At 43.6% G+C, this 10,797-nt stretch overlaps 2 protein-coding genes across 2 annotated transcripts in view; both read right to left on the bottom strand.

Moving 5' to 3' along the window:
- Positions 1-1,976: 1,976 nt before the first annotated feature.
- On the bottom strand, positions 1,977-4,468 carry LOC106966651 (disabled homolog 2-like). Its single transcript, XM_053221654.1, is given in 5 exon segments — positions 1,977-2,662; positions 2,665-2,878; positions 2,880-3,926; positions 3,928-4,038; positions 4,040-4,468. Coding segments are annotated over 5 exon segments (2,325 nt in total). The 5' UTR covers positions 4,361-4,468; the 3' UTR covers positions 1,977-2,030.
- A 2,318-nt stretch (positions 4,469-6,786) lies between these two features.
- SCN10A (sodium voltage-gated channel alpha subunit 10) overlaps positions 6,787-10,797 on the bottom strand; it is a 94,084-nt gene continuing 90,073 nt past the window's right edge. The window contains exon 27 of the mRNA XM_053221912.1: positions 6,787-8,642. Within this exon, the coding sequence (XP_053077887.1) occupies positions 7,429-8,642 (1,214 nt within the window). The 3' untranslated portion in view covers positions 6,787-7,428. The remainder of the gene's footprint in view (positions 8,643-10,797) is intronic.

Raw genomic sequence — 10,797 nt, 5'->3', positions numbered from 1 at the left:
TTTAATGTAGTCAAACATATCAGTCTTTTCTTTATTCCATGGTCATGTAGATATTTTCATTATCTTCTAAAAGTTTTATAGATTTGCCTTTCACATTTGGGTATACCTGAAATTAATTTTTAAATACAGTCTTAGGGGCACCTGAGTGGCTCAGTCAGTTGAATGTCTGACTTTGGTTCAGGTCATGATCTTGCTGTTTGTGAGTTCAAGCCCCCTTCGGGCTTTGTGCTTATAGCTCAGAGCCTGGAGCCTGCTTTGGATTCTGTGTCTCCCTCTTTCTGCTCCTCCCTAGCTCGCACTCTGTCTCTCTCTCTCAAAAAAAAAAAAAAAAAAAAAAAAAAAAAACATTAAAAAAATACAGTCTTAGGTTGGGGTCCAATTTTGTTTCATGTCTCATGAAAATACAATTGTCCTAATGCCATTTGTAGGAAGGTCATCTTTTTCTCACTGCTATGTTATGCTATCTTTGTCATATATTAAATATCCACATATGCTTTGGTCTGTTTCCTTTTGTTTTTGATTCTCAGCTAAATCAAAGTGTGGTCAGAAAACATATTATATACGTCTAGTGTCTTGAAAACTTTCAAAATATTATTCTATGTGTAGTTATTTTTTTAATTTTTAAAAAATGTTTATTTATTTTTGAGGGAGAGAGAGAGACAGAGTGTGAGTGGGGGGGAGGCAGAGAGAGAGAGAGAGAGAGAGAGACAGAATCCAAAGCAGGCTCCAGGCTCTGAGCTGTCAGCACAGAGCCTTATGGGGGGCTCTAACTCACGAACTGTGAGATCATGACCTGAGCTGAAGTCGGGTGCTTAACTGACTGAGCCACCCAGGCACCCCTATGTCTAGTTATAATGACTATTTCTGTAAATGTTCCCTAAATACTTGGAAAAAACCATGAACTTTGCAGCTACTTGATTAATAGTTCCATGGTATATCTTTTCCCTCTTTTTATTTTTATCTTTTTGATAACCTTAGGCTTTAGTTTTGTCTTTCTATAAACATTGTTTATTGGCATTTAAAAATTCTGTGTTACAATCTTTGCTGATTTTTTTGGAGCACATAGTCCATTTACATTTAATACAACTGTTGATATATTTGTTTTCAAATATACTACATTACTCTGTCTTTTCTACTTGTTCCTCTTGTTCTATGTTTCTCTTATATCTTCCACCCTATCTTACTTTTTTGATTGTCTAATTATTTATTAGCTTATATCCCCCATCCTCATTTGGAATATACTTTGTTTCTATTCTGCTAGTGACAATCCTAGTAATTAATTCATGAATTCTTAACTTAGCAAAGTTTAATAATAATACAAACTTTTACTAGCCTGTCACTGTTGGAAATCTTGGGATTGCTTTATTTTTATTTTTTATTTTTTATTAAACCTCAGCCTGTGTTCAGCTCCAGGCTGAGGATGTGTCTGACTAATTTTACATCCCCAGTGCTTGGGAAAGTGACTTCACCTTTGTCTTAAGGCAAACGCTCTAGCATACCAAGGCTCTGCTTACATCTTCTCATCTGTGTTGGCTGGATGTTCTTGAATGTTCTTGGCCACGTATGTCTCTGTGTTACACCGTTTAATGGATTAAAAAGTCAAGGTAGTGTTTATAGTGGAGGCATATTTTAAGGTTTCAGATATTTATACAGTCAACACTGCTGTTCTGTTTCTTGTTTCCCTTCAGCTCTGATTTTCCATCTGCCCTGGACCTCTAAGATTCGCTTAACCTTGTAATTGGACCACCGGCTGAACTTTCAAGTAGATCTAGTGAAATTTTCAAGGACTAAGCTTGTGGGTTTTTTTTAAAGAGAATTTAGAGTCTTTATTTATTTAAAGCCATAGATTCAGTTTAGCTTTAATCTAAACAGAAAGTGAAAGACATTTTACAAGTGGAAGAGACAGCAAGAAATAAAGCAACAGCTAATATGTCAAAGCTGGAACAAGAACAGAGGTCAAGGTGTCTGGCTATTAGCAAAAAGGCCAAAATTTTTCTTCCTCTGGAGAGTCAGCATATCAAGTTCAGAAGTTAGGCAAAAGGATTTCCAAAAGGATCCCTATATACATCAGGAGATGTGGGTTGAGAAGCCATAGAGGTTTGCGATGAACTGAAAGAATCTTTAGAGAAAGGGTTCTCAAATGCATTGTCAGCAGATTTGGTAACTGGCAGGGAATCCTGTCTGGGAACTGGCTTTGGTGGTTCATTGGTCTTTTTCAACAGTTGATTAGCATCAAAGTCATCATGGTCTGCATTCTCCTGAGGAATGCCAACTTTGCTCTTAAAATAACTGGAGAAGGCACTTGAAGTCCCAGAGGAAGTCTGCTCTCCCTTCCTTGCAGGCACAGCAGGTGGCTGCTGAAGTTGAAAGTCCTTAAACATTTCTTTCACTTCTTTGACTTCTTTATCCCCAAGTGGGTCCAAGGCAGTGAAGGCATCACTGGAGGTGTCCTTTGGAGGGCCAGTTCTGGGAGGTGGTTGAGGAGGAGTGACCAGGAGAGAGGAGAGCATAGGAGGGGACTGGGCAGACATAGTAGAAGTTGGAAAAATATTGCTCTGGAAAGGGTTCCCCAAAGGGCTTGTTGGTGACCAAGTATTGGGTGCCACAGAGGCTGATGGGCCCCAAACAACAGGGCCTGGACGGGGAGTTAAAGCTGCAAAGATGAAGGCTACTTCCAACTTGGAACAGCTGGGCTTTTGGTAAAAACAACTGGCTGACTGAATCCTGAAGGCTGACCACTCATTGTGGCTCCCGGTACCACTGACACGGACTGATTGAAGACTAAAGATGTTGGATTCCATGGTCCTGCCTGGGGCGGGGGGTGGGGGGTGCTAACTGGTATACCACCTAAACCCGCAAGGGGTCCCACTGGGGTAGAAAGCATTTGTTTTAAAGAGATCCAGAGGGTTGGTCTGTAGGGTTGCAGATTGTCCTGTAGGTGATGTCTGGCTGGGAAGTTCTGAGATGGGAGGAGTAAAGATGTCTGATGCAAGCAAGTCTTTTGCTGGAGACTTAGCAGTCCTTCTGCTGGTACTGGTTAGTCCTGGTTTGGTACTTTGTGGAAGTGGGATAATGGCTATAGGGTCATGTGGTGAGGACTGGACAGAGCTTTCCAAGTCCTGCTTTACGCCATTCGGTATGGACAGTCCTTTGGGAGGGCTTCCCACAAAAGGCTTCATGGAGGATTTGACATGGAAGCCGTTCTGTTCTCTTTCAGATATCCCATTTTGAGTTCTCACTGCTGGCTGTGTTTGTGTACTTGAAAAGGGCCACAGACCTGCCTGAGCTTCCTGTTTGCCAGTCAGGTTAGAGATTTGGTCAAACTGCTGACCAAAGTAGTTAACATCCCCATTCAGGGGCCTGTTACTCAGTGGAGTAGACAAACTACTCAAATTCTGTTTCTTCTGATCTGAAGATTTGAGAGAATCAAATGAAGAGGGTGTCGATTGGTCTGGCTGTGCAAAAGGATCGTCATGGAAAGGATCAGGATTAGGGGTGGGAAAGAAGTTGAGATTGGCAGAAAAGGCATTTTCAGGCAAGAAAGCTGCCTGAGGCTTTGGTCGAGGAAGAGAGCAGGAGGTAATGCCATTTGTTAAGAATGGATTTTCTCTTAAAGAATTCTGCTTGGTGTCGATTTCAGAGTTTAGATCCACTAACAGGATATCTTTGTTTTCTGCTGGACTATTTAGGTCAGGAGGTGTAGACATGTCCCCAAACAAATCCATCTGGTCAACACCCAATTTTAGTTTGTTAGCTTGGTCATCAAGGGTCAGTAGGGTCTCACTCCTGTTCTCTAGTGCCTTGTTGGCTTCTTCCATCTTTTTCTTTTCTTCTTCCTTTTTCTTTACATTGTAGATAACTTGAAAGAGGTCTTTAAGATCAACAACTAATGGCTCAGCCTGTTGTCCTGTTTTTATGACAAAAAAACTGATGCTGGCCTTCTCCTCCACACACATAACCAAACGCCTGGTTGTCTGTCACATCACGGGCAACGAAAGAAATTTTATTTACTGGGTGTTCATGCTCTATTATCCCAGTTGTTCTCATCAATTATTTTTATCCCAGAAAGGGAAATGTTGACCCAGATCCTTTGTTTGTGTTGTCCTTGAGACCAGCCAGCTGCCGCCATTCCCTTTAGTTTCATCATAGAATCTTGGCTCATTTTATCCCCTCTTGCATCATGCACATCATCAATGCCAATCAGCTTGGCCTTGTATTTTACACCATCACCTTTGAATCTGGCCAAAGGATGCTCATCTGTCTTTTCAGAGCCTTTTTTTTCCTTCTTCGATGGTGCTTTTGGTGCAGCCTGTTGGTCAGGCTGACCATTAGTTGTGCTCGTTTCTACTTCGTTAGACATGGCAAGAAGGCAGACAGCCACCTCCAGCACCAGCAGACGCTTAGTGACACCAGGCAATCCCCGAAGTCTCAGATGAACATAACCTGCTACAGATACCTATCTGTCCCTGAAGACAGTAGGTAAGACCTCTTCCTGAAGCCTCCCCACGTCCCCTCCAGTTCAACTTAAAATAATCTGGGTAAAAGGGTTCGTTGGCCATCTTTGGAGCCTAATATTGTACTTTTCTGCAAGGTATTATTTCTTTCTCCCAAGGTCTAAAGAGCAAACCCCTCATTGCAGGCTTTCCGAATGTCCAGTCTACCATTTGACAAGCAGTAGATGGAAGAAGTCTTGCTTCGAGACTCAGGTCCCTGGCCAGCTAGCGCCTCCGCGAAGTGAGCATGACTCCCGGGTGCCGAGCCTCCAGGCTGCCACAGAGCTGACATGGTGGGCCGCGCTTCAATAGCCGCCGGCCCGGGAACCTGGGGAGCCGTGCGGCCACTCCTGGCGAGATATGGTTCTAATCAGTAAGCTTGTGTTTTTAGTGAATGGATTTCTGAAAACTCTGTGCAATGCAAGCTGTGTATATTGAATTACTTTTCCAGTGGTTCCCATAATAATTTGGGAAATGCATCTGTATAGAAAAAAGGTGGGGTGTGTTAGTTTGCTAGGGCTGCTGTAACAAAGTACCACAAACTAGGTGGCTTAAAATAACAGGCACGTATTCTCTCCCAGTTCTGGAGGCCAGAATATTGATGGGTGTATGCTGTCTCTGAAGGTTCTAGAGAAGAATCCTTCTTTGTCCTTTCCTAGTTTTTGGTGGTTTCCAGCAATACTTGGCATTCCTTGCTCGCAGCCACACCACTCTAATTTCTGCCTCTGTCTTCACAAAGCTTCTGTGTGTGTGTGTGTGTGTGTGTGTGTGTGTGTGTTTTCACATGGCATTCTCCTCTCTGTGTGTCTATGTTCAAATTTCATTCATGTTTTAGAGAGATTCATCACTGGATTAGGGCCCACTTAAATCCACTATTATTGCATCTACAAAGACTCTATTTCCAAATAAGGTCACATTTGCAGGTACCATGGCTTAGAACTTCAACATATCTTTTTCAGGGGTAGGGGGGGAACAACTCAAGTCACAACCTGGGGCAAAAAATGGATCAGGAATATCTTTGAGAATAATATCATCTACTTAATAAAACTAGTCTGATGATTGGGTACATTTCGTTCTTCCACATAACATATAAAAACAAGCCATTCCCCAAGTTCTCTGTCCATCCAGCTGTCTTAGATGGCATTTAATTAAATTCATGGGATTTAGATGTTGAAGAAGTGGCACCATCAACATCTGTGCTCCCTGGTTCAGAGAAACCAGGGAGGAAGAGCCATTTCGTTGAACTCATCCTTAAGATACAAATCACGCATCCAGAGAACATCTGATTTGTCCTGGGATAGCCCATGCCCTCAGGTATTCCATCATCACCATATTAACCTCCATCTGTGGGTGCTGACAAACCCCCAACAAGCATCTTGAAAGCCACTTTGGCCTCTGATGGGCCAACAGTGACAGAGAAAGGAGATCAAGGTTTCAGAAAATCTGTATCCATGAGGCATGTATGGCGGATTAGTCTCTAGGCTTTGTAATTGTATAAATGGGAAGTCTTAAGACGTGATTAAATATATATATCAGCAAATTTACTTGTTCCTTGTTATTGTGGCAGGAAATGTCCCAAGGGCTAATAGAAGATCATGGCTGTCATTAAGATCCTTTATACCCTATGTTGTCACATGAACTCTTTGCTCTCCTTCATCTTAAGACCCGCCACATTCTTTGGGCTGAATATTATCTTCTGACAACCCTTTCTTCACTCACTGCTTAAGTCCAATGAGTTCTTTGGGGCTTAGTTCCCATTATCGCTTGTATTTAGAGCATGCCTGTCATAGGATAGTTACTTAATCACATTTGTAGGATGAATTTAAGAAAGTATTGACCATACCTTTTATCTCTCAGTTCATCTTTTTCAAAATGTCCCTTTTCTTTTGATTATACTAATAATGGAAACTTGGCCCAAGGGAAATGTGAAAACTTTCCTTCTTAAGGTCTGCTTATGAGATGTGAAACTGGTTCTGGAATGTATCCAAAAGCTGCCTCTTTAGCCACACAGCAGGAAAGTCTGACCATTGGCAGCTTCAGGAGAGAGAGTTTTCCTCATCTAAATTGGAACAGAGCGTGACTGAGTTCTCTAACAGGAAATGCCAGGGCTATAGAGAGTGTCCATTTTGTCTCCTGCCTCCCACCAATATTACAAGAGGGGAAACTGAGGTTCAGAGGGGAAAGAGTGTGGCGCAGGTGGCATGGCAGTTGGTGGAGTACTTAGGATTAGAACAAACTTTCAGGACAGTGCTACTTCCTGCCCCATCCAGACTCAAGCTCAAACTGCAAAATAGTATCAGGAAACCTGAAAGTGAAGAAGTGATTTATGACAAATGTCAGTATCATACAATTTTTTAAAATGATGCTTTAAGATATAACATTGGCCTTGATATACCTTTAAAAATATTAATTTTAATGGATATCTCAAAGGCCTTTCGTGACATAGACCACAGATGTTACCCTGGGCAGGAACAATTGTCTGGCAACTCTCAACATGCAGTCATGCAGAATCCTAAATAAGATTGCCAATCCCTATGTGGTGTTTCACAGAGGACTACCTTGGACCTTCAGCAACATCCTTGCCATAGATCTTTGGAAGTTCTGGTCCTGAGAAGTTTGTCACAGTAGATGTAAGCTCTGGTCACAATCAAAATAAGAGGACCAGGGACATTTTCTGGAAAGTAAGAGAATACATCATCTGACATTGAAATTCAAAAGGGTAGTCACAGTGGAGATGCTCTAGGCTTCTGACTCCTGTGGGCATATGAAGGCTTCTGCAAAGGTGGGCGCCAATTGTGTTCTCTTCCCGGTTCTGACACTGACCGGTGGCATGCATTGATGAGGGGGTAGCTGGGTGCCACCTGTAGTGGGAAAGAGTTATCACAGAGCAGAAGGTCACATCAGAACTGGTTATGTCCATGCTAGAGTGTCCTCACTAGGGCCCAGGGGCAGTTGCTTTCTTACTGGTAGCTTCATCTTCATTCTGCATTGAGCTGGATGTGCTCATGTTGACTTGATCACTAAGGCCTCTAGTGACACTGTCATAGGATGGTGGGAAAGATACAGCAGACACACTTTCAGATTTGTCTGGGAGGGCACAGTTTTCATTTGCCATGAATCCAACAAAGGCTTCATCTGGGGGTGACACAGCCTCCTCCTCAGCCCTGGGCACACCTGGGGGGCTGGAGATTGTCTTGGAGCGGTGCAGCACATAGCTCCGATAGGCCTTTTGAATGACAGTAGCCGAAATGTCTTCTTGCTTCCACCGGAGGGTGGTTGCTATTGGTTCATAAGATGCTTTTGAAACATTAGTTGCCATAAACTTCTCTTCAATGTTTGCCTTCAGAGAATCCAACTCCCCAGATTCTCCCAGAACATTCTTAGTGAAGGCAAAAAGAATGTCCAAACAGTGGATCTTATCTCCAGGGACCAAGGGCAGGTCCATCTGGATTAATATATTCTGATTGGGTTTTGGGATTCGCAGGGGGCCAGAGAGGGTGTCTGCAAAGTCCGAGAGGGCAGAAAAGGTAATAAACTGAGTGGCTTCCGGGTCAAACTTCTCCCAGGTCTCATAAAACATGTCAAAGTCATCCTCACTCAGAGGTTCACTGCTCTCCTGTGTGGCCACATTGAAGTTCTCCAGAATCACTGCGATGTACATGTTGACCACAATGAGAAAGGAGATGATGATGTAGGTGGTGAAGAAGAGGATGCCCACGGCCGGGCTCCCACAGTTCCCCCGGGAGCCGTTGCTGTTGGGCAGATTGGGGTCGCAGTAGGGGGGCCCTGTGTTGAGGATGGGGCTGAGGAGGCCATCCCAGCCAGCCGACGTGGTGATCTGGAAGAGGCACAGCATGCTGTTGGCGAAGGTCTGGAAGTTGAACATGTCGTCGATGCCAGCCTCCCACCTTACATGGGGGAAGCTGGCCATGCCGAAGATGGAGTAGATGAACATGACGAGGAAGAGCAGCAGCCCTATGTTGAAGAGGGCAGGCAGGGACATCATGAGGGCAAAGAGCAGCGTGCGGATCCCCTTGGCTGCTCGGATCAGCCTGAGGATGCGGCCGATTCGGGCCAGGCGGATGACTCGGAATAGTGTTGGGGAGAAGTAATTTTCGAGTGACGTCAGAATCGCAGAAAACACCAGGCCTTTAGAAGAGAGGAAAATGATCTAATTAGTACTTACAAGCATGAGCCTTGACAAAGCTGGCCGCAATCACACTCTCCCGTCTCTGCTCTGTATGGACCTCCATGTGAGGATCTGTAATCAAGTACTCTGGGCCCTCTGAGCATTAATGGTGATTGGCATAATGTAGGGGCTCTGTACATGCTCACTGCATAAATCGTTTGTCTCTGAAATAAGTCCCATCCTTCCCACCATGTTCTTATCTTTCTTTCCTTCCATCTGGAATGTCTTCCTCTTAGTCAACCTCCATGGTCAAAGCCCAACCTTCCGAAGCCTAGCTGGAAGTGATGGCACCATATTCCACATACACACAGTCCTTGTCCATTTCTGTCTATGACACAGGTCCTACTCTTCCTTGAGAATTCAGCCTTGGGACATGCCTTTTCCTCCACCCTTGTCCTGTGCTCTGTGAAGGTCAGGGTCCCTTGTGATTCATTTCCCCATCTCCTACTGGGAAGATTGACTTAGTTCCTGGCACATGGTCCTGTGGATAATTGTACAGAGCCTGGTGTTAATTACAAGGGGGGCCTGAGGAGTCGGGCAACTTGCTGACAGCTAAAGCAGAATGGCTTTGAATGGCCAGCTGTCTACATAATGGCTTGTATTTGTTTCTTTCATTTCCAGCTGTGTTTGAACTCTATGTTAGGGCCTGCAGATAGGCTTGTTTAGGGTCAGTTACAGCCCTCCCACCCCCAACTACAAACAAAGTTGGAAAGATGAAGAATGTATATGTCTCCCTATACGATATCTAATTTGAAGATTTGTGGGACACAGGGCCCACCAAAGATTACGCGAGGCCTTTAGGTCAGACAGGATTCGAAACCTCTTAGGACTAATGGTGAGGAGTGTGGTGGCCAGCTCTCTCTCTCTTTGCCAGGGTTCCCTTGACCTTCGTCTCCTACTTGCCTTTTTTCATATGAATATGGGTGGTCACAGTATTGTGTTGGAAGGAGGAAGGAAATGGGAAGAGATTCAAGAAGCAATTATAATATTATATTATAAAATCTTTATGAAAGCCCCTCTCTTAAAGTCAATTTAACTGGGATATTTTTCTACAGTGTGGGGTACATTATGTTTCTATATAACCTACTAAGATTCTGCCAGCCAACCAGTTTACATGTACTTCAAGGGATAATGAGTCTTCATACTTGTAGCAATTAGGTACTCAATACATGTCTTGCTGGCGGGAAGGAAGAAAGGGAGAGAGGGAGGGCAGGGGGGTGAAGAGGTGGGTTCTTTCACTAGTTTTCTAGCTGCCTCTATGACTTGTTTCTAACCAGTGGATGGTGTTGCTGTGTGGGTCATAGGAACTAGCAGTTAAGGTGTCCCCATCATAGATTGGAGTACTTTGAGTATATTTATTTCTATAGAATTGATATGGGAACCCACATAAGCAAGCTCTTTTCTCTATTATAAAATCAAAATGGCCTTTAAAATCTCTCACTTTGGGAAAGCAAACAAACAAAACAAACCTCCCACAAAAACCACCAGCAGCAGGAAAACAAAGCAAAACACAAAAATAAATGTAAACTCACCAACAAATAAACACAACCCAAGGCTGTGTTTCAGCACCTGGGTGGGGAGATTGATTAAATGCTGCCAAGTTGTATTTAGATGCTGTTAGCTTTTGATGGTAAATCAACAGAAAATGAAATCCACAGCTATGCCATGACATGAAAAGTAAGCAAGTTATGATATAACAGGTCAGGATATATTTATAATGCAAAGTAAAGCTGGCGCGTGGGATTTGGCCTTTGTAGAGCCAAACTTTGCCTTAAACCACAAGCAGGCCAGGAACACTCTCTCGGTTATTGTTGGAAAGCAGCTAGTTCATTAGAAGAACATTAGCCTGGTCTGGGGCGCTTGGGTGGCTCAGTCGGTTAAGTGACTGACTTCGACTCAGGTCATGATCTCACGGTTCGTAGGTTCCTTTGGCTCTGTGCTGGCAGCTCAGAGCCTGGATCCTGCTTCAGATTCTGTGTCTCCTTCTCTCTCTGCCCCTCCCCCACTTGTGCTCTGTCTCTCAAAAATAAATAAACATTAAAAAAAAAAAAAAAAGAAGAAGAAGAACATTAGCCTGGACTAAATTCAGCTCTGCCCTTTACAAACTGTGTGACC

Source organism: Acinonyx jubatus, chromosome C2 (genome assembly GCF_027475565.1).
Source record: "Acinonyx jubatus isolate Ajub_Pintada_27869175 chromosome C2, VMU_Ajub_asm_v1.0, whole genome shotgun sequence".
Lineage (NCBI taxonomy): Eukaryota > Metazoa > Chordata > Mammalia > Carnivora > Felidae > Acinonyx > Acinonyx jubatus.
This window is presented reverse-complemented; position numbering and strand designations above follow the sequence as displayed.